The 24,451-nt window shown below is 37.5% G+C and overlaps 1 protein-coding gene across 1 annotated transcript in view; it reads left to right on the top strand.

The window, feature by feature from the left end:
* Positions 1-15,826, top strand: part of LOC118814056 (sialoadhesin-like) — a 96,044-nt gene extending 80,218 nt beyond the window's left edge. Inside the window, exons 4-10 of the mRNA XM_036579723.1 lie at positions 10,944-11,213; positions 12,151-12,423; positions 12,537-12,875; positions 12,988-13,254; positions 15,134-15,382; positions 15,485-15,601; positions 15,713-15,826. Of these exons, the coding sequence (XP_036435616.1) occupies positions 10,944-11,213; positions 12,151-12,423; positions 12,537-12,875; positions 12,988-13,254; positions 15,134-15,382; positions 15,485-15,601; positions 15,713-15,741 (1,544 nt within the window). The 3' untranslated portion in view covers positions 15,742-15,826. The remainder of the gene's footprint in view (positions 1-10,943; positions 11,214-12,150; positions 12,424-12,536; positions 12,876-12,987; positions 13,255-15,133; positions 15,383-15,484; positions 15,602-15,712) is intronic.
* The last annotated feature ends 8,625 nt before the right edge of the window (positions 15,827-24,451 follow it).

The following is a 24,451-nucleotide window of genomic DNA, read 5'->3' as shown; positions in this document are numbered from 1 at the left end:
ACTATTCATTTTTCTGCATTGGGGAAAAAAGTAGAAAACATATTAAACAAAAAAATACACAGAATCTTCAACAAGTAAATGTAAAAAAATCTCAGTTCTTTCAGCATTTAGTGTGCTGCTCTTTACCGTATTTACCGCTTCCATTCTTTTCAAGAGTTTTTCAAAGGCTTTGTCCACACATATACGGATGTTTCGTCCACACATATACGGATGTTTTTAAAATAGTTTCCTCCTTTTTTTTCTCATCCACATCAACAGCATTTTTTAAAAAAATTTGATGTTCTGTACTTGAAGAAAAACATTGTAAACATGTGCAAAATAAAACTTTTCAAAATACAGACCACACCACTAAGATAAAGCAGACATTTTCTAACAAAAAGACACACATATTACAAAGACTTGGAATTACTTTTATTTCAATGTAATAATAATAATAATAATAATAATAATAATAATAATAATAATAATAATGAACTGACTCACATTCAATTTCACAAATGAAACATTTCATGCCTGGACATGTAGTCATTTCAAAGAATTAGCCCTTCATGTCACTTTAGTCAAAGTCAGCTTTACTGTTATTTCTTGTGATCACACATTTTGAAAGAGGAATGTAATGTACATTTAACATAGAACAGTAGCAAAAGACAATAATGCAATAAATACAGACAAACAATACAAACATTATACAGTAAATTCTTCTGCACAATGTATAATAACTACAACTACACAACTATTGAGCACAGGACAATAGAGTAAATAGACTGATCTAGAGTAAATAGACTATCTGTTGGTCCACAGCTGCAATAATAGTTGTACACGCATTTTTGTATCAGTGCACTGATAATTGACTGTAGTGTTCATTAATTCAACCACAAAGATTAATAAAACTGCAGACAAAGTACAGATTAAACTGACTGCATATATACAGTGAGTAAAGTTAAGTTTCACAGTAAAGTGTCTGAGTGCAGAAGGTAAAGTGCACCAGGTGAAAGTGAGCAGTGTGGCTGAGATAACAGTTCAATAAGAATGTTTAAAGGTCCATCAGGTAGATCTGTTCAGCAGTCTGACTGCCTGCAGGAAGAAACTGTTCATGAGTCTGGAGGACGTGGCCTGAATGCCCTGTAGCCTCCTTCCAGATAAGAGTGGTGTAAACAGTCTGTGTGATGGATCAGAGGGATCCTTCCTGATGCTGCACGCCTTTCTTCTACACTGTTTTGTGTAGATGTGCTTGACAGGAAAGTTTGACCCAGTGATGCACTGGTCAGTCTTTACTGCCCGCTGCAGTGCTTTCCTGTCTGAGATGGATCAGTTTCCATACCAGACGGTGATGCTGCAGGTCAGGATGCTCTCTATGATGCTTCTGTACAGTACTGGTGTGGCACAGGCTGTGTCTTTTCAGTCTCCTTAGGAAACAGAAGTACTGATGTACCTTCTTCACTAAAGAGGTAGTTTTCAGTGACCAGGAGAGACTGTAAGTGATAAACACTCCCAGGAACTTGAAGCTGTGCACTGTTTCCACAGCTGTACCGCTGATGTGCAGAGGGGCGTGAGGCGTCTGTGTCCTTCTGAAGTCTTTAATCACCTCTTGTGTCTTGGTTACATTCAGAGAGAGATTGTTGTCTTCACATCAGAACTTCCTCTCTGTAGGCTGTGTATCATTGTTAGAGATGACATCAGCAAACTTCAGAAGGCTCCAGTGTTTAGAGTGATGCAGTGGGATAGTTTGTTCTAGATCATGACTGCCTAAGGTCTGTTACTCAAGAAATCTAGAACCCAGTAACAGAGAGATGAGCTTAGTCCAAGTGAGTGAAGATTGCTGAGCAGCTTTTTGGGTACGGTGGTGTTACAACCCCATTTCCAAAAAAGCTGGGAAGCTGTGCAGAATGTAAATAAAAATAGAATGCAGTGATATGCAAATCATGTAACCATATTTTTTAGAAAAATATTATAAATAGAAAATATTAGATATTATTATATATTAGAACTCAGAAATTTCATTGTTTTTTGAAAAATGTATGCCCATTTTGAATTTGATGCCAAAAACATGTTCCAAAAAAGTTGGGGGCATGTTTACCCCTGTGTTTCATCACCTCTTCTTTCAACAGCACTCTGTTAGTGTTTGTGAACTGAGGAGGCCAATTACTGCAGTTTTGAAAGTGAAATGTTTTCCCATTCTTGTTTGATATGGGATTTCAGCTGCTCAACAGTTCTGGGGCTCATATATAGTATTTTGCATTTTATAACCCTCCAAAGGTTTTCACTGAGTGAAAAATCTGGACTGCAGGCAGGTCAGTTTAGCACCAGGACCCTTTTAATACAGATCCATACTGTTGTAATACATGCAGAATGTGGTGTGGCATTGTCTTGCTGACATAATCAAGGCCTTCCCTGAAAATGACATCATCTGGATGGCAGCATATGTTGCCAAAACATGTATATACTGTTCAGCATTACTGGTGCTTTCACAGATGGGTACGTCACCCACGCCATATGCACTAATGCACCCCTATACCATCATGAATACTGGCTTTTGAACTGTGCACTGATGACAAGCTGTGTAGTCTTTAGCCTGGAGGACACAGTGTCCATGATTTCCAAAAAGAATTTCAAATGTTGATTGTTGGACTACAGGACACTTTTCCACTTCCCCTTAGTCCATTTTGAATGAGCTCAGGCCCAGAGAAGGTGGCAGCATGTCTGGATCCTGTTTATATATATTTTTTTCTTTGTGTTTTTGAGTTTTAACTTGCATTTGCGGATGCAGTGATGAACTGTTTTCACACACAGTGGTTTTCAGAAGTGTTTTTGAGCCCATGCAGTGATTTCCACTACGGAATCATATCTGTTTTTAATGCAGTGCTGCCTGAGGGCCCAAAGATCACGGCCAGCACATACTGATTTTAGGCGTTGTCCCTTGCATACAGAGATTTCTCCAGATTCCACAGAGTGGTGAACCCCTCCTCTTTACTTCTGAAAGACTCAGCCTCTCTGGGATGCTTTTTTATACCCAATCATGTTACTGTTGCCAATTAACCTCCAGGTGTTCTTTTTAGCATTACACAACTTTATCAGTCTTTTGTTGCCCCGTCCCAACTTTTTTGGAATGTGTTGCTGGCATCAAATTCAAAACGAGCAATTAAAAAAAAAAAACCAATAAGATTTCTCAGTTTCAACATTTGATATGTTGTCTTTATAGTATTTTCAATGAAATGTAGGATTTTTACATTTACATTTATTTACACTTTTCATGTCGTCCCAACTTTTTTGGAAATGGGGTTGTAAATGCTGAGCTGAAGTTGATAAACAGCATTCTAACATAAGTGTTCTTGTTGTCCAAGTGTAATAAGATCAGGTGGATGGCAGTAGTTATGGCATCCTTAATGGAGTAATTTTGGCTGTAAGCATGTTGTTGGGGGTCCAATGTCGATGGAATGAATTCCTTCATGTGTGCCATAATCAGCCGCTCAAAGCACTTATTAGTAACATAAAAAAACTTGATTTGAAGTGAAATATATTTCCTGGTGGTGTTGGTTTTTACCCAAGCAAAGTATTATCTTAGCCCAGTTAGATATTAGCAACCAAAAGGAAGTTAAACCTGTATTTAAGAGGCAATGCAGGAGTGGGAAATTAATCAATATCAATAATTGTATAAGTGTTTGGAGTACAGTTGTGAAATTTTTACACAAAATGTTTTTCATGGAAATCCATGACATGACCTGCCAGACTCTCAGTGAGTTCACATGGCTGAACCCACAGGCTATATTTAATGTTTTAATTTCTAGAAGTCCATGGCAGAGATACAATATTAAGGACTGGAAACTTGATTTTAGGTCTAGATTTAAAGACCACTGTTCTAGACTTTATCTGCACTTAGTCATCTTTTGAGACTGTAAATTTATGTCTGGTTTTAAACCAAATTCCAGGCTTATAACATACTAAAGCTTACTATTCAGTAAGTACAGGGGCAATCTCAACAGCTTTCTTTTGTTTTAGAGGTTGTAATTGAACTTTGGGTGGCCAGTTGACCCTGGCCATTCAAAACCAGCTGCTGTGAGATACTCAGACTTTACTAAATCCAAAAGGATGTATAACCAGTTGCACCTCCATTATTGTACAATCTTCCTATGTTTTCTGTGGCTCTTCCTCAAATGCATATGCAGGATGGAGAGAAGCACATCTTGTGTTTTTACATGCAAGCGGCCCAAAGACTGCTTGATTAGGTCCGTGCACCCGTTTTAAACATGACACATGGTGGGACTGCATCCAAATTACGTCTCAATCCAGCATAAAACGTCCATTGTATTTTAAATCTCAATGAATTCATGCAGCTCATTTCATAAACACTGGCAAAATCAGCTGAAGTCAATAGTTCAATTTCACGTGGAAAGTTTGTTAGAGTTTGTCCACAGCCAGAAAGTGGAAGATGCAAAAGAGCAGTAGAGATTGACTTGAAAACATCTGGAATGAAATTCTCTTTGTAAACTTACAGAAAGTGAATGTTGTTAAATACTGTTATGCATGTTCAGTAAGACTGTAAAAGTTTCAAAAGTATTTATCATCTTTGAACAGAGAGACCAAAAGCTACAGTGAAAGTCCAGCCAGCTGATCATGTGTTCATCAGAGAGAGAGTCACTCTGACATGTGAAATAGAAAGTGGAGATTCCTGGAATTATGAATGGTATAAGAATAATAATCTTCTCAGAGATGCTCAAAGGAAGGAATATGAAATCTCTAATGTTGATCAGTCTCATGCAGGTGTTTATACCTGTAAGGGAACACAGTTAACAGGCCGAATATACACACACACCAGTGAAGCTGTTACACTGACTGTATCAGGTGAGTGTGGCGTCTTTCTCATTTTACTTCTGTCTTTAAGAGTTCAAAATGTAGATGTGCATTACAAGTGTAAAACATCATAGTGTCTTATACACATCAGAAACGTTCTCTTTAAATAACACAATATCTCAGAAGTCTCGTTGAGTTAATGTACAGCGCTGTGCAAAGCTCATCAGAGACCACCCCTCATTTGTTTCATTTCTGGTTAAAACAGCCATAAAATAAGCCTATGAGCTATAATTTTTCTATGTTGGAAAAAAGAAGATCATACATTTAATAGAAAGGTACACAGAAGCCTCGACAACAAAATTTAATCTCAAATTGTTCAGTGTTTAGTGTGTCCACATTATTTTTTAGTATAGCTTCCCTTCTTTTTGGGATACTTGCTTTAAGTTTTTTTTTTTTTTCTTAAAAAAACAACTTTGTTCTCATCCACACATATGCACATTTTAAAAACTATTTATTTCTCACTGTTTTCCAAGAAATCCTTGTTCACACAATTCTGAAACTTTCTCTGTTGACACGAGGACATAAAAAAAATTCCAAAACACTCATATGAGTCTTTCAGCCTAGTAGAGGCTGATAACACCTCATACAATTTAATGTCCTAGTAACCAACTTGAAAACATACCTGGAAAAACATCTCTCTGTAAACTTACAGAGGGTGAATGTTTGTGAATACTGTGATGCAGGTTCAGAGAGAGTGTATAAGTTTTAAAAGTGTTTATCATCTTTGAACAGAGAGACCAAAAGCTACAGTGAAAGTCCAGCCAGCTGATCATGTGTTCATCAGAGAGAGAGTCACTCTGACATGTGAAATAGAAAGTGGAGATGACTGGAATTATGAATGGTATAAGAATAATAATCTTCTCAGAGATGCTCAAAGGAAGAAATATGAAATCTCTAATGTTGATCAGTCTTATGCAGGTGTTTATACCTGTAAGGGAACACAGTCAACAGGCCGAATAGACACAAACACCAGTGAAGCTGTTACACTGACTGTATCAGGTGAGTGTGGCGTCTGTTTCATTTTGTCTCTTCCATTAACAGTTAAATGTGTGGTAGAAAATTCTGGATTTTTTGCAGATTCAAAAGTAAATGCCATTACATTGTGTATTTACTGCATTAGCTGTATTAACTGCACTTCTCATTTGAGTGTGCATCCTTTAAGATACAGGCTCGAACAGAATTCAGATGCTCGCAGACCACACTTAAGTAAAATGGGTTTATTAAGAAAGGGAGGATCCAACATCAAGGTCAGCCAGTCCAAAGTCAAAAGTCAGATAATGAAAACAGTAACCATGTACGAAGTCCAAAAAGCAATGTCCAAAAACTGGTCACAGTGTGATGGACATTGGTGCCTGTTAAAGGCATAAGCTTTCCTAACGGGTAAAAAAAATAACTTCTACACAAAACAGCAGGAACTTTTGACAGAATCGTCCTCAGCCTGCTTAGCAAGTGTAAACGTGTCCCTAGCAACAGTTGCTACCGATAATTTAATTGTCTAAACAAGTGTCTAGCTCTGTGTCAGTACCTCCAAAATTTAGACTTTTTTGTCACTTCCTCTTAAAACAAACCCTACACTAAAAACTCCCTCGCAATGTCCTGCCCACAGTGTTTGACTGACAGTAGTGCCTCATTAACAGTGAAAACAGATTTGCAAACTGGGTTGCAGATAGATTTTAATTTCGGCAGAACTGGAGCGAGACGACGAGGAAATGCAGTTGTAAATATACAATTTAATTAGCATTTTCAAATTTGCATTTAAATTTGGAAAAAGTCCATAATATGCTATGTGTGTGTGTGTGTGTGTGTGTGTGTGTGTGTGTGTGTGTTTATCTCACTAAAATGTATGTATCATATTTGAACAGAGAGACCAAAAGCTACAGTGAAAGTCCAGCCAGCTGATCATGTGTTCATCAGAGAGAGAGTCACTCTGACATGTGAAATAGAAAGTGGAGATGACTGGAATTATGAATGGTATAAGAATAATAATCTTCTCAGAGATGCTCAAAGGAAGAAATATGAAATCTCTAATGTTGATCAGTCTCATGCAGGTGTTTATACCTGTAAGGGAACACAGTCAACAGGCCGAATATACACACACACCAGTGAGGCTGTTACACTGACTGTATCAGGTGAGCGTGGCGTCTTTCTCACTTTATTTCCATCATTGAGAGTTAAAAGTATAGAGGTGCATTATGACTATAAAAACATCATCCTATATTAAACACATTAGAAAAGTTCTCTTTAAAAAACACAGAATATCAGAAGTCTCCATTATTTCATGTACAGCACTGTGCAAAAGTCATCAGAGACCCCTCATTTATTTCATTTCCAGTCAAAATGACCATCAAGAAGGCCTACAAACCAGTCATTGCTCTACATCTCTAACACACTGAAGTTCACATTTACATACATAGTTATTTCCACTGTTTTCCAAAAAAATCTTGTAATCAGTTCCACTTCCATTTTACACAATCTTTCAATGTTTTGCCCGATTCTCCCTCAAATGCATAGGCATTATGGAAGGATACACATCCTATGTTTTCAGATATGCGCTACCCAGAAACTGCTTGTTTGATCTCGTTCACCAGTTTAATAAGTAACATGCAGACAGAATGAATCCTAATTACTTCTAAATTCAGAACAAACGACTACATCCAGCCCACAAGATCTTAAATCTCAATGAGTTCATGTAGCTCATCTCATAAACACTGATAACATCGGCTGAAGGCAATAGTTGGCTTTTGTGTAAATCATTTCCTTGAGTTTGCCCACAGTAGTAGTGATCGATTTGAAAACACAAATGGAATTAAATTCTGTCTTTAAACTAACAGAGAGTGAATGTTTTTGAATACTGTCAGAGAGATTATATTCCAACGTATATTCCAACGTATTTACACACACACACACACACACACATATATATATATATATATATATATATATATATATATATATATATATATATATATATATATATTGCAGTTATGTAATTTTTTGTGTGTTTTGAAACATTCTTATTATTTTGTGTGTGTAGTTGTAAATAAAATAAAATAAACATAATTAAGCTATAGGGTCATTCAAGGCAAAGTGTTTTAGTCTAAAATCAGTTAAAAGTCTACAATGGGTTTTCAACTCTCACTCAGTTCTGGAGAATGATCCATATACATGTTCAGTAAGACTGTAAAAGTTTCAAAAGTATTTATCATCTTTAAACAGAGAGACCAAAAGCTACAGTGAAAGTCCAGCCAGCTGATCATGTGTTCATCAGAGAGAGAGTCACTCTGACATGTGAAATAGAAAGTGGAGATGACTGGAATTATGAATGGTATAAGAATAATAATCTTCTCAGAGATGCTAAAAGTAAGAAATATGAAATCTCTAATGTTGATCAGTCTCATGCAGGTGTTTATACCTGTAAGGGAACACAGTCAACAGGCCGAATATACACACACACCAGTGAAGCTGTTACACTGACTGTATCAGGTGAGTGTGGCATCTTTCTGACTATATTTCTATCATTAACAGTTAAATGTGTCTTTTTCAAAATCAAAAGCAAATGCAATTAAATTATGTATTTACTGCATCAACTGTATCAACTACATTTTGCCTGTGAGCATGCATCATTTTAGACACAAATCAAATGTAAAATGTGTATTTCTTGTTGCATTTCTGTGTATAATGGTTTTATTATGAACATGGAAAAGCAACATTCTTTTGACATTTAATTTCCATTATCTTAAGGTTCTGACTCTGACATGTTAAAACAGAATAACTATTAACCATTTGCAATTGGATTTCTTCATTTTTGCACTCCAGCTCTGCCAAAGTTCAAATATATCTGCAGCCTTAGTTGCAATTGCATTCTTAGTGGTCATGTGGCACCAGCTTGTTAACAACACCTGACTGTTAAAACAAAGTTTTAAAGTGTTAAAACAAAGAAAGCACTGAAATGTTAAGGACAGTGTTTCTCCAGTGTTCCTCTATCAGTCCTGAGAGCCTCAGACTGATGCCAATTACAGTGTCACTGATATTGGTGCCTGTGACAGCCATAAGTTCTCCTAGTCACTCCTTCCGAGGGCCACACCCACTGCGTTTGATTGACAGGAGTGCCTCACTGACAGTGAAAATGTAGTTGCAAATAGGGTTGAAAAACGTCCAGAATATGTTAACAAAGGTTAGGAGTATGTTTATCATTAAATAGACTTTACAACTTTGAACAGAGAGACCAACAGCTACAGTGAAAGTCCAGCCAGCTGATCATGTGATCATCAGAGAGAGAGTCACTCTGACATGTGAAATAGAAAGTGGAGATGACTGGAATTATGGACGGTATAAGAATAATAAACTTCTCAGAGAGTTTCAGGGTGTGGTCACACTTCTTTGATTTAAATAACCTTATAACCTTCTGGTGTAATTGCTATGTTCTTGTGGTTTTTTAGAGAACACTGCCATGATGCAGACCCTCTGTGGAGTTCTTTTTTAGTCCACTTCTAATCAAACTGTGGTGCAGTTTGTTTAAAATATGAATGCAAAACAGATCAAACTTTGAGAGTTCTCTAAAGTTTAGTTTTAAGCCTCGTCCACACGTATCCGGATATTTAAAAAAAAATCTTTTTTGAATTCAAAAATAATCCTCATCCACACCAGCAGTGTTTTTAAAAACTTTTCTGTCCACACAAGAAAACAAAAATTACTCAAAAATGCTCCCATGAACATGTCAGCCCAGTAGAGGGTGATAACACTTCATTACTGTCCTGCAACTCAAGAATAGCAGAATAAAACTTGCGCACTGCACAAAACAGAGCATGTTGTGATTTTTTAACAGCAATGTGTTACAAACACAGCAGACACATCAGACCTTTTCATTTTAGACCAGTCATTTTAAATTTCACAGGTTTATCATTCATTTTCTGTCAGAAAAAAGGCTTTAAAATGTGAAAGCTTTTTTTTTGCTGTTTCATTATTTGTTTATATTGCCATGATTACGCTTCTGTTTCTGAAACGTCCACTCATTCCTCAGTTTTCTAGCTTTCCACTTGACAATTACAGATCATTCTGAATATCATGTATAAGAGATCTTCTCATGATCTGCACTAATTAATCGACCACAAAAGTCTCATCTTACTTTTTTATTGTTTCTACATCCATCAAACTTTCAGCTCAGGCTGCCTTGTAACAGACTAAAACTTCAGCAGTACAAAGTAAAATTTATAGTCACACTGAAGAGAAGCTCTGAATACATTTAGGATTTTAAAAAGCTGCCCTTTCAGATGAGCTGAAGCTAACAGTAAAGCTAGTCAGAGCAATGTTAGACACCAAAGAGAACACATGCACAAGGTCTTTCAGCAAACTTTAATGAAACAGTACAAAGAATGGCCTGTTTGAGTGCATTAATATTTATCTTTACACACAATGTTTTAATGATAAATGTGAGCACTGAACAGTCCTGTTTAATCTGACTGATTGATCAAACTAACTAATCTAGTTAGCTAACTGACCTTAATGTTGCTTTATAATCTTCTTTGTCTTCATACATCATATTAAAATGATTTTTTATCAAATACAGTAATCTAGATAAGGTTTAGCTGAACTAAGACTCTGTCTGTTAATAGTTCTCACACTGAGCTGTGAGTGAGTCTCCCACAGAGTTTAAGCCAAAACCTTTTCAGCTTAAGGAATGATACAAAAACGACACCAACATCTGGATATTAGGACACATAAGTGTTTGTCAGGCATTATATGTCCCTCAGTTACACCTTTCCACCATTTCTTGGTCTAATAAGTCTGATTAATTTACTGCTACCACTTTTCTTTTGATCTCCACTCTGTTTCCTCTGTAATAATGACGAACAAAAGTGTGAAGGTATCATGTGTGGATTAAAAATTAAATGAAACTCTGACATATAATGATGTATTTGCTACATTAGAAACATTTCAGTGTTTTTGGAGACGTTACATTCTTGTGTGTCTCATAGTGAGTTAACTCTACTATCTGTGTTACTTCAAACATTAAACCAAAATAAAAGTTACAGTTCTAAATAACATAAAGCTGATTGCCTAAATTCTCTCAACTGAACTTTGTTCTTCATCAACAGTAAAAGTCAGACCTACAATCACCTCAAACCATGAAGGAGCTGCACTGACAGGAAACACAGTGACTCTGTACTGTAACCTCCCTCAGTCTGCTGGATGGACATTTTACTGGTCCAAACACACACAGAACTCTGAGAAGGAGACCATCACCAACGTCTACACCATCAGCTCAGTTAGTCTCCCTGATGGAGGTCAGTACTGGTGCAGAGCTGGCAGAGGAAACCCGGTCTACTACACACACTACAGTGATGCACTCTGGGTAAACGTTACTGGTAAGAGATTTTCAGTGGTAAGAGTGGTAATTTATAGTGCTGAATTGTAGCAGTGCAGTTAGGAACAAACAAGTTTTATTACATTTACATGCACTTAAAGGCCCCTTAAATCTGAGGGTCAGTTTACATAGCAGTTTGGTTCAGTTGGTTCAGACCGGAGCAGAAAATGACACATTGTTACATATTAGTTCTGGTTCACTTACTGTTCACACTGGCACTATAACATTAAACCATAAAATGTAAAGAAAAATCACTAATTAGGCAGATTCTATGAATAAATTTGGTGAAAAATTTTGCAATAATACCCAACAAACTTTCTTAAACACGTCTTGTGATATTCTAAAGAAATCTACTACAGGAGGCTGAGCATTATTAAAGGTTTCCCACTGAGATCTCTGAGCTCGTTGAGTGTTTCACTTAGTGATAGGTGTGGGTGGGTGGAGGCGTGAAATATAATATTATAATTGGCTAAAATTATTTTTCTCCATCAGTCAAGCATGGTGGGGAATCAGATCACATTTCTGAAATTTGAAAACATCGGAAAACACCATCAGAAAAATGTTTGATTGGGAAGAAATTAATTCCACAGCAAGAGAACAACCCCAGCACAAATACAAGACAAATACAAGCTTATCAAACAGAGACACTGCAAGTGTTCTCAGAACAATGGACTATAGCCAGCTCTGAGTCCTGACCTCCCCACCTTTGACTGTGTTTGGGATTAATTAGATTGAGAGAATCAGAAAATGCAGCCAACTCTGAACTTTGTGAGTGTGGAGAAATATATCTACAGATTTCTATGTAAACCTGAAAGCAAACCTCCTGAAAACAGGAGGCAATTGCACAATGCTGTATTTCAAAACATATCCACAATTATTAATTCAATATCTGAACATTGATTTTATTAACAGTGTTGGGAACTGTGATTTTCTTACAGACAGCACTAAAGCTGTGGTGTCCATAAAGCCTGATAAACAGGTGTTTAAAGGAGAGGCGGTCACTCTGAGATGTGACATACAGGCAGGAGGAGACACTGAGTGGACTTACAGCTGGTATAAAGATGACCGTTTGTCCCCAAACAGAAGAACACAGGAGTTCACAGTCAGCTCTGTTACAGAGTCTAACGGTGGTAAATACACCTGCAGAGGAGAAAGAAAAAATGACTTTCAGAGCTCAGAGATCAGTGATGCTGTTACACTGACTGTGTCTGGTGAGTCTGTGGATTTGTTTTAATATTCTCATTAATTATACTGTATGTAATGATCTTATCACTGTGTATAAACTTGATTTAGTCTGTTATATTCTCCATGTTCTCTCTGTCAGATGTAGCTCAGGCAGTATTGAGTGTGTCTCCACAGAGCTGGCTGACTGAAGGAGACTCAGTGACTCTAAGCTGTGAGGTTACAGGCTCCTCTACAGGCTGGACATTCAGCTGGTACAGAGCTGTTCTCTACAGACAAGGCTTACAACAAATAAGAGACGTTCATGGCAATGTTCTGTATCATGTAGAGCTCCTGTCAGACAGCAGAAGAGAAGCTGGAGGCTCCTACACTCTCAGTCCTGCTGCTCTAAATCACACAGGAGTTTATGTGTGCAGAGCAGAGAGAGGAGAACCAGCCTATCAGACACAGTACAGCACTCCACAGACACTATGGATCACTGGTGAGGAGATACAGAAATGAATTTATATTAATATATATAACTATTTTAACAAACAATATGTTTGTTTAGCATTAGTATTTATCAGTGTGCTACATGTGTATCTTGTGTTCAGGTTCATCTCCTCCAGCCTCTCTGATCATCAGTCCCAGCAGAACTCAACACTTTAGTGCTGGCTCTCTCTCACTGAGCTGTGAGGGACAGAGTGACTCTACTGGATGGAGAGTGAGGCGATACACACACAGTGGGGAGGTGTCAGATTGTTCATCAGTTACAGGATCTACATGCAACATCAGCTCCCTCTACACATCCCTCACTGGAGTTTACTGGTGTCAGTCTGAATCTGGAGGAGGAAGTGATCCTCTCAACATCACAGTGCACAGTGAGTCTCTAACAGTTATTCTCTAACAGTAATGCTGGAACAAAGATAGAAAAGCTGAAAACTGATTCATTCAGGTTATATTCAAGCTGAAAAGGCAGTGTTTCTATAAAGAACCATGAAAACTCAATGAACTATTTGCATAAAGTCTTCTTTGCATGATTGGATGCTTCTTCTCTATGGTGAGAATCCTGTTGAAATGATTCTGTATAGAACCAAAATAGTAAGTTTTTAGGTTCACTATAGAACAATTTGTACTAAGATTTTCCTTCCCCTCTTGATTAGTCTTAGCGTTCTTGGTGATATTGATCTTGGTGTTCGGAGATATTTATTTGTCTATTGTTTGCATTTTGGTGAATTATAGTTATATGTACTAATGTATGTATGTACTATATGTACTAATATGTACATTTAAGCAATAGAACACGAGAGGGAGTGTGTTATCGCGAAATAACGTGATGATCTACCAAATCACAGCCGTGATGTTATTCGCGATAACACACAACCTCGAGTGTTCTATTGCTTTTATACAACAGTTAAAAATAAAATAATAAATAAATAAAGTAAGAAATAATTCAATTGGACCGTGAACGTGGCATTTAATATGTTTTAATGTTAGCAGTTCCTTCCGTCAAATTATAGTTCCTTATCAAGCAGCTACGTCAGAGTAACGAGCTCCGTTCATTCGCTGCACAGCCGGCAGTTCATTCTCCAGCTCCTTACACAGACCAACTGACAGTTTGGGAATTTAGTGTAGTCTCATCTTCAGAGTCTGACCAAATCATTTTGTGCGCAAAGTAAGAAGTAAAAACGTTCAAAGGTCTTGAGTGTCTCCTACAGCTGTCACAGTCATTGCTTAACAATGGCGTCTCAGTGGAGTGATACAGTGTTTGTGAAAAACCTGTGATGTTGTGGCGAAATATCAGCACGGTTATATTCATACATAATATACATACAACAGTTAGTTCTGGCCACGCAAGCTGATATATTTAGCTATACAGGTTTAAAGTACTGTTCACTGGTGAGGTGAGTAATTTACCACAGCTAGACTTGAAATGAAAAATTTTGAAAGGTATCAAAAGCACCCATTCAGAATTTCTGTCATGTGACAGAGCCCAGATGGTCAAAAATAATGAGTCCAAAAAGAACCCAGATAGTTAAAAACAAACAAAGAAGACCAAAAATCTAAATTTAAATATAAAAAATTCATTATTAACAACATAATCATCATTACATAGAGCAACTATTATAATGAAAACTTGGATTCATTCACTATCAAATAAACACAATGTTACTGGTAAATGTTAATCATGAGAGACTAATTACAGACTAATTAAATCTGCAACAGTCACTTTCTTTCAAATAATCTCCACAAAGTCACTTTCACCCAGTTTCACAATGACAACCAATGACCACACCACCGTGTCTGGTAGGACAGTGTGGAGATTTGCATAATTAACGGCTTCTGTTAGTCACAACCATCTTCTCAAGAACAACCATCCTCCAAACACCATGATGTCCATAAAGATACAAAACACCACACAAACATACCACAGACTTCACAGAGACACAAAAAATTGTAATTTGTAATTTAAAAAAAAAAATTAACTTTTTAAAGATGATTCCCAGAACATGAAAACCAAGTGTGAAGTATTATCATGCTGAATTGTAGACATTCTTTACCAAAATATGTTATTTTTTATTTGTTTTTTTTATCTTAAATACTTGAAAATATTTTACTCTCCGGGAAGGAAAAGTCTGCATTCATTCTTCTTTACTACACTGTCTCTAATATTCACTGATGATGGGGGTCTCTGTGTTCAGATCATTACTGAGTTCTCCACACTTTCTGTTTTCTCTGCTGTCTCACTCTCTCCTACAGATGGTGATGTGATTCTGGACAGTCCTGTCCATCCTGTGACTGAGGGAGATTCTCTGACTCTCCGCTGTTTATTTCGCTCCACAAAGCCCTCAGACCTCACAGCTGATTTCTATAAAGATGGATCATTGCTCCAGACCCAGACTACAGGAGAGATGATCATCCGTACTGTCTCAAAGTCAGATGAAGGTCTCTACCACTGTAAACACCCAGAGAAAGGAGAGTCACCAAAGAGCTGGCTCTCAGTCAGAGGTCTGCTGCTTTAACAAAAAATAATAATTAGCATTTTTATTTTGATGTGTTTGACAGTAGTTTCTGTTCTTCATTACAGTGATTTTATTGTGTGTGTATCAGGTGTGTCCAGTTCAGGAGCTCCAGTCTCAGTGCTCAGTCTGCTCAGTAGTTTAATGGCAGTGTCTCCATATTTGCTGGTGTCCATCGTGCTGGGGGTCAAATGTTACAGAGCTCAAGGTAAAAACTCAGTCTCTCTGTGTGTTTCTTCAAAGTGTTAGTAGTGTTTTACTACTATATAAAATCTGATGAAAGACTAATATGAAATGTTGATCACTGTGTTTTTCACAGCTGAACCTGATGAGGAGAACAGAACATAAGCAGTGATGGAAGCTGGAGCATCTTGCTGAGTGAATACCAGGATTTTACATTATACGTATATATTTTAATGTGCTTTAACACCCACTTAGAGATTACTCAATATGACAGGTCAGAAAAGGAGGCTGTAAATAACAGCTCAACATCTAACTGTTCATTCATGCTGTGTGTCAGTAAGTGCAGTTCTAGTAGTCTTTTAGTTCATCTGACAGAACAGATCCACCTCGGAGAGGAAAAGGAGCTAAAACCCCACTGAAGCAGCTCACTGAGCAGAGTGGATACATTACATGTGTTGCGTTGTATGTGACAGTGTTTATCTCCTGTGTCCCTGTCAAACAAACAAACAAACACATGAATGAATGAATGAACGAAAACATGGAACGTGATGCAGTTTGTTACAGTCTAAGTCGAGCTGATATGCCTGGCAATATTTATAATATATTCAGCTAAAGCAGCTATTACTTATTAAGTAATGTAACATTTTCCTTTATGTTAACAATAACTGTTCTGTCTAAAGGCATTTGGTGATTAAATTCATTTTAAGCTACAATCACTTTAGCTTAAAAAGATGAAGCTCCTGAATTAAAATGAATTAATTTGTTAATTAATCATGTTTCCTCTTTGATCTTCCTTTTATTGATATTTGTCTTGCTTAAGCTTTTTGTACTATAAGAAACACAACTTTCAGCAAAAATATTTGTTTTCATAAATTCAGTAACTGAGCGGTTTTCAATGTTTACTTTAACTTTGTAAATGCAGTATTATTTTTTCACTTTTTATTGTTTTATAGTATTTTTTATTCATAGTTCAACATGTTGAACATTATTGATAGTTCATTGTATTTTACGTGTGGTAAATATCTTTTACTCAGAAATATGATACACATTTGAAGTGAGATTTGTTTTTTGTAAACTTTTTAAAAAACGTACTGTTTTGTTTCAATAAAGATAAAATGAATAATGTGAATGATGAATTGTGTTGATTGTCTATTCTGGGTGACTGAGTTGTGGGAAATATCTTGATTTAGTGTCCAGATTCTGGTAACTTCTATGGGTAATTCAGCAGCATCTGCTTACATGGGTTTAAGTGGATTTTTGTTCTACATTTAGTCTCTTTTGTTCTACCTTTACTTTATTAGACGGTTCAGTTTCACAGAACTGACATCCCTGTTCAGTAACATCCAATATTCCAAAGATCCACAACAAACAACAACCATTTTCTTCTACTCCACAGAATGAGGCCTACGGTAAAACCTGCACACTGCAGGAGGAGCATGTATGTAAAATGAAGTGTCTAGATTTTTGATGTAGTTTTCTGCCTTCACTGAATAATTACATTTAGGGAAAAGATTTCAGACACTTTTGTTTTACTTCCAGTGCATATATACAGTTGAAATGTACATATGTAGTGTCTTTTGACACTGTATTGATGCAGTTTATTAAAAATGTATGTATTCATAAGCAGAGACAAAGACATTTTTAAGAAATGTAATTATTAACACTAGTATTTTGTTGAAAATTCTGCAGAAAACAAAATGTTTCCATGGTGTGTCAGTCCATTTAAGATGAGCTTGAGCCCAGAGATGTCAGCAGCATTTCTAGACAGTGTTGACATAATATAATTTGTAGGTCACAGGTGTGCAGTTGTGGTTCCTGGCCTTTCTAGCACTTCACTACAAGAAGGGTGGAAAATATGCACTATTTAAAGCATAGTGCGACTGGCTGAGTGCTGCTGTCTGTGTGTGTCTCCAGAGTTGATATGATCTTACACTGACCATTGTCTCTCTCTCAGATGGGGACTTGTATTGCTGAGGCCATTTAAGGGTTGATTTCCTTTCTTCTCCTCTGTTTTACTGTTTCTCTATTTCTATTAAAATGACATTGTAAATGAAATTATCCAGCATATTGGAGCACTACTCTATACCTGGGCAATAGATACACTGTATGATAGTAAACATATTGATTAGTAGTCTATCATCAGAACAGTCTGCTATAATTATTGAGTTTTAGTTCTTCATTAGTTGATGATGTCATTGCTGCTGTTATACTAGAATAGAAGTGAGACCACAAACACATCTAACTTCTCTCAGCTCTCAGGCAGAACTGAGTATTCTAGAAATAAGCTTGACTGATAAAGTGCAGAGCAGGTCTATTCATAGCTTATTGATTTATAACCAGTGACATTCTCCCATAGTTTTGTTACTAACATTTTACACCATTGTAAACTGTATTTCGACACAGCATGTTGCGATTTAAAAATATATTTTATAGTGCTAACGTGGCTGACATTGAGAAAAGAGAGAATATTTACATAAACGTATTTATTTTCGATAAAAAAACACTTGTCATTGGGAAGAAGGCAGGATACACCCTGGACAGGTACAAAACCAAATAGTTTTAGGAAAAAAAGATTTCAAACTGTTATTTCCTAAAGAACAACCTTTGCCTAAACAATGACTTGATAGTTTTCTTTTCCAAAAGACTGTTAAAGGCACATGTTAAACTCTTTTACTGTTCAGTGTCTGCTTTACTACAGCTTATTTTATTTGTGTCACAGCCCAGTAACAAAGGTGTCCTTTGCTGCTCACAAAAGAAACAAACACTAATATTTTGTAGGCTATTTTCCTTTTTGGAAAAGCAAAAGGAGACTGGAAATTTCACACCTCACTCATGAGTTGAAACGTTATGAGCACTTATGTATAACTGGGTTGTTTGCAACTCAGTTTGTTACTTTTGGAGATGATTGCTGCACAAATGACAAAGCAGAGGACAAACAAATCCTTTGGATGTTCATCAAAAAGTATGGGTTGCTTGGACCCAACCAATGGGTCATGTTGGTTGTTGCTATGCCAACACCAGAGAAAACAGTAATTGGTCGTTGAGTTACTGTCTGTGAAATGTTGCAAAAATAATGTTTCTGTTTTGACAAGAAATCATGTTTGTTATGCAAGATATCATTAGTTATACATTTGTTGTATAACCAAATGGAACATCAACTAAGGTATCCAGTCAGATGGTTTGAGCATACTGCAGTTATCAAATTAGCCAGCACACAGTGAAGGGAATGGGATGATGATGATGATGAGAAGGCCTGGCTCCAGTTCATCCCAAAGGTGTTAAGTGGGGTTGAGGTCGATCTCTGTGCAGGCCACTTGGACTCCTCCACACCAAAATCATCAAACTATTTTTTTTTAATGGAATTCATTTTTTGCATATGGGCCAAGGTTTAAGGAGGTTGAGGTGGTATGCCTGGAGTGAGCCTCCTCAGTTGGACCATTTTACCTCATATTCGATCTCTCTTACTTGTTGTGTGACCTCAAGGGGGCCATTGCCGCTTGGTAAGTAATTAATAGCTTGTCGTGGGCAGCACCTCCTTATGTAAATTTCTTCTCTCACTTCCACAACACCACAGGACCCCTCCTCTATAAATTCCTTAACTGATCTCTTAAATTGTGGCCAATTTGTCCCAAAAATCAGAGGATAGGTAAGGCAAGGACTAACCACAACCTGAACACTAGGTTTTTCTCCCTGGAAACCTGGAAAGTGACGGACACCAGTGGATATTCATGTATATCCTTGTAAATACACTGCACTTTCAAATTTTAAGCCTTCTCCAATGCCACATTTTGAACCAGGCATTGACGGATTGTGGTCTGGTTTCAACCCGAATCCAACAAGGCTTGATATGTACCCCCTTGAATACTCACTGCTATGCAGTACGTTCCAGCTCAGTCGGGGAGATGTGTGGTGAGTCAGGGATCCAGAGACTCGGTAAAACCATTAACATCATCAAAACAACAAACTGTAGTCTATTATTCGATCTTCTTCAAATATAAAGGTCAAAGGATTATCTTGTAAGAACATCACGTCAAGGTCTTGGACATAGTAGACAGTTAGCAAACAGTCAGCTCTCACAGTCGACATGTTGGATGTGTTAGAAATGGGCAGGTTTGCAGACCTGAGCTGCTTTAAGAAGGATCAAATCATTGTGGTCATATAACATGTCCAAAACAACAAGACTTGTGGGGTGTAAGTACATAAAGACAGTGGTCTGAGGTGGGAGAAACCATCGATCAGTGACAGGCTGTTAGGCATCAAAGGCTCATCTATGTACAAAGACATGAAGAGGGCAACGCCTGGTCAGAACTAACAGAAGGGCTACTGTGAAACAACTCACAGAAAAGTTTAATGATGGTTACAGGAGAAATGAGGAATGTGTCACAACACTGCTGCATAAGGAGTTGTGTAGCTTCAGACCAGTCAGAATGCCCGTGCTAACCCCTGTCCACCAGGTGCCTACAATGGACATGTGAGTGTCACAACTGGACAGGGAACAATAGAAGACGGTCCATTTTCTTTAATATTATGTGAATGGCCGAGTATGTGTGCTCTGTTTAAGTGATGGCAACAGGATGCACTGTGAGGGAGTGTGATGCTCTGGGCAATGTTCTGCTCAGAAATATGGGTGCAGAAATTCATGTGGGTGTGAGTTTGACACATGCAACCAACCTATACTTTGTTGCAGACCAGGTACATCCCTTCATGGGAACAGTATTTTATGATTGCAGTGGCCTCTTTTAGCAGGATAATGCGTCCTGCCACATTGATTGGGTGAGGTTTAAAGAACATGATGACTGTGTGATGCAATATTGTTGCCTGTGTATTTCTTCCTGTGGGCTGGTGAAACATTTGAGAACTTTCAACATAATAGCCTATTAGATGTTCACCTTAAGTGAAGAGCTTCAGTTAAAAATCATTCATTTTAAAGCTTAATATTTTGTAAGGAAAAGTGGTATTGTGCTATCTCTAGTTTCAGTGTACAATTGACTGATGAACAAAACATCTGCAAGTCATTATAAATCACATTCTGCAGTCTGAAGATCCTCCACATTAATAACTTGTAATTAGTTATTTAGCTGATTATTTAGCAGAGCACAGAAAACCTCACACACAAAGATACAAAACTGTGGAAACATCTCACTGATTATATTTCTGTAGACTATGAGTGCATTGTTTGTGCACATATCAGCCAAATTTAGTCTCAGAGGCCTGAGAACAGAGAGGAGTTAGAGATGTGTTTGTGGTCTGATTTCTATTCTAATAAAATTGCAGTAATGACAACATCAACTAAATGAGGACCTGAAACATAATGATGTTTCTTTTAACTCACATTTATTACATTGTTTGTGTAAAGCTATGAAGTCATATTTACTACAGGACAGTCTTTTCTTCACATATTTAGAACAATACTGATATCCAATTTCCAGGCTCACGTCCTTCCTTAAAATCTAAGCAGACCTGTAATGCTGGGTCTCTCTGCTTTGGTGTCTTTGCCTCTGAGTGGTGGACTGAACTTTCCCCCGGACTCTGCACTGCAGTCAGTTCTCACGCTCAGTTCTTTCCTCTGTGGTCTGAAGACTCGTATCTTCAGGTATTACCTAGGTTCACACCTTTCTGCTCTCATTCACACTTCATATTTGCAAGTTACCCACTAATACCCCCCACAACCATGACAGACGCTTGCTGTTCAACATCATGCTGATAACAATCAGTCCTTTTCTTCTTCTTTGACCCAGAGAACACAACGTTCATTATTTCCATAAACTATCTGAAATTTTGACTCACAGACCACAATACACGACTGTTCATCAATATATTTTAGTTGAGCTTGAGTCCAGAGAGATCAGCAGCGTTTCTAGACATAGTTGACATATCATTTCTGCTGTGCGTAGTACAGTCTTAACTTTCATTTGTGGATGCAGTGACAGATGGTGTTTATTGAATAAGGTTTGTCAAAATATTTGGTGATCTCCATCACAGAAACATGGCAGTTTTTAATACAGTTCTGTCTGAGGGGTCGAAAGTCAGAAGATTTCCATTGTGGTTTTTGGCCTTTTTTGACGCTCCTTTTATATCCACGCATGATTGAATCCCCTGTTTAAGATGTTTTTTGAACATTTCACAGTGCTCTTCATCTTCTTTTGAACCATGTTGCAGGCAATAATTTCAGAATGAGCCTAGTTACAAAAAAAACTGTGAAACTGATAAAGTAGAGCATTACATCCTTTCTTTGCAACTATTTTAATTCAACTTCAGGTCAAAGTAGATTTATAAAACGCTGCTTTCTGTTTTTATTTACATTTTACCTGCTGTCCTTATCTGTCTTGTATTCTGTGGAGTGATGAATCACACTTCTCTATCTGGCAGCCTGATGGACGATTCTGGGTTTGGTGAAAGCCAGGAGAACGTCACCTGCATGATTGCACTGTGCCAACTGTAAAGTTTGGTGGAGGAGGGATTATGCTATGGGGTTGTTTTTCAGGGGTTGGCCTAGACCCCTTAGCTCTAGGGAAATCTTAATGCTTCAGCAGACCAAGACATTTTAGACAACTGTATGCCTCCAACTTTGTGAGAACAGTTTGGGAAAGGCCCTTTTCTGTTCCAGCATGACTGAACCCCAGTGCACAAAGCAAGGTCCATAAAGTCATGGTTGGGTGAGTTTGGTGTGGAAGAACTTCACACAGAGCCCTCAACCCTACTGAACACCTTTGGGATGAACTAGAACGGAGATTGTGAGCCAGGCCCTCTCGTCCAACATCAGTGTCCTCACAAATGCTCTTCTGGATAAATGGGTAAAAATTCCCACAGACACACTTCAAAATCTTGTAGAAAGCTTCTCAGAAGAGTGAAAGCTGTTATAGCTGCAAAAGGGACCAACTCCATATTAATGCTTATGGATTTAGAATGGGATGTCATAAAAGCTCCCATAGATGTCCCAATATTTTTGTCTTTTTAGTGTGCATTATTCTTAATTTAATGTAATTATTAAAGATAAAGAAAACTATGATCAGTTCATCATGTGTTGTAAGTAATTTATTGATTTCCAAAAAATCACCTGAATAAATTGTGCTCCGTGAATAAAGGCCTTTACACTGGCTGGAGAAGGAACCTCACTCACACCTTGTTCAGCAGTGAACTGGCACCAGCCTTCAATCACCCTATAAATTTGTACATCAAATGAACAGACATTAATCAAGTCAACAGAACTGAACTGTAATTAGGTGTTTGTAACGTTTTGTCTTGTCTAAAAGTTTTTTTTCATGCAGCAGCACCATGTATTTACAAGTGAACACTCTATTATAAAATCTCACTCACACAGACAGACACAGACAACTATGGGAGCGTCTCACTGCTCACATATCTATAATCTATTAGTAGAACTGTTGTGCACCTCATCAGCCAAACTCACACCCAGACTATAATGTCTGAATGCTGAGAGCAGAGAGGAGTTAGATGTGTTTGTGGTCTGACTTCTGTTCTAGTGGTAATGACATCATCAACGAATGAGGAACTGAAACCATCCATGCTGTTTTTTAAAGTCACATTTAACACAACCTTTGGTCAAAGCTCTAAATTAGGGGTGGGAAACTGAGGCCCAGAGTCCAGCACAGCTTGGGTTTTTTCTGCTCTAAGACTCCAACTAAACCTGGTGCAGAACTGAATAGTTGAATCAGGTGTTTTTGAGCAGGAAAATCACCCAACTGTGCAGGAATCCGGCCGTCCAGGACCCCCACCCTGCTCTAAAGTCAGATACGCAGTCAGCAGAAGAGTTTAAAGGCAATGACGACAGTTCACCAGATTACACCACACTTTCAAATACATTGATAATGAAATGAAGTTTGGTAGGAATTCTTAGTTCTTGTCCCTAACTGACCACCTCAAATTGCTTTTTCACTGTAGATAGATGGCTTAACCTCTTATAATATCACACCTGAATTATTTTCAACTTATAAATTTAACAAGTTGGCTAAATTCTTTAGTTTAAAAATTACTGCCATAAGAGAAAACAAGTGAGCAGTCAGCCCATAGTACTGGTTATAGCTTATTGTCAGTGGACTTCCGAAATATTGTCAATTTCAAATATTGTCAATGCTTGCTATTTTCAGACCTTTCTATAACATCACAATTCTTGACAAAATTATTTGAGATTTGGAAACTATCTTGGTTCTCTGACATGTAAGTGTTGCCTTTAAAACCACTGATAATGACTATGGGATTTTACTTGACTGGTTGAAGAACTGGGCTTACATCTCTGGTTAGACTGATTCAGGTTTGAATTAAGTGGTCATGACTGTTGCACTGGACACTCAGGCAGTATTTTGTGGTGTCCCACAAGGCTCAATTCTGGACCCTTCATAATTTAATAGCTATATTTTCTTCTTGTTAGTATAAATACTGAAAACTAAATTTATTTTTATCAGCATGCTGACATCATCAAGCTAAACATGTCTTTCTCAGAACTTCCTGCAGAGGAAATACAAATAAGGTAGAGAATTTGGAAATGTGACTCCAAGAAAACTGTATCTTTGTTTTAGATTCTTTCTCTGTGAAGGTGGAAATCTACATCAAGAATCCAGCCATGGTTTCTGATGTTGACATCAGTATTGAGAAACACAGCACTGATATCTGCAAAACAGCATATAATCACCTCTGCAGTTTCTCCCAGGTCTGTAACATTCTCTCCATTGTTGAGAGTGAACATGTTTGCAGCCTCAGTCTCATCTAGACTGGATTACTGCAGCACTGTCTTATCTGACCTACTGAAGAGCTCTAAACGCAGAGTTCAGAATGCTGCTGCCAGAAACCTCAGACACACTAGAATGAGAGATCACATTAAAACTGCCCTCATATCCCTTCACTGGCTACCTGTGTC

This window comes from Colossoma macropomum, unplaced genomic scaffold, assembly GCF_904425465.1.
Source record: "Colossoma macropomum unplaced genomic scaffold, Colossoma_macropomum, whole genome shotgun sequence".
Taxonomy (NCBI): Eukaryota; Metazoa; Chordata; class Actinopteri; order Characiformes; family Serrasalmidae; genus Colossoma; species Colossoma macropomum.
Note: the sequence above shows the minus strand (reverse complement) of the source record. Positions and strands in the feature narration are given on the sequence as shown.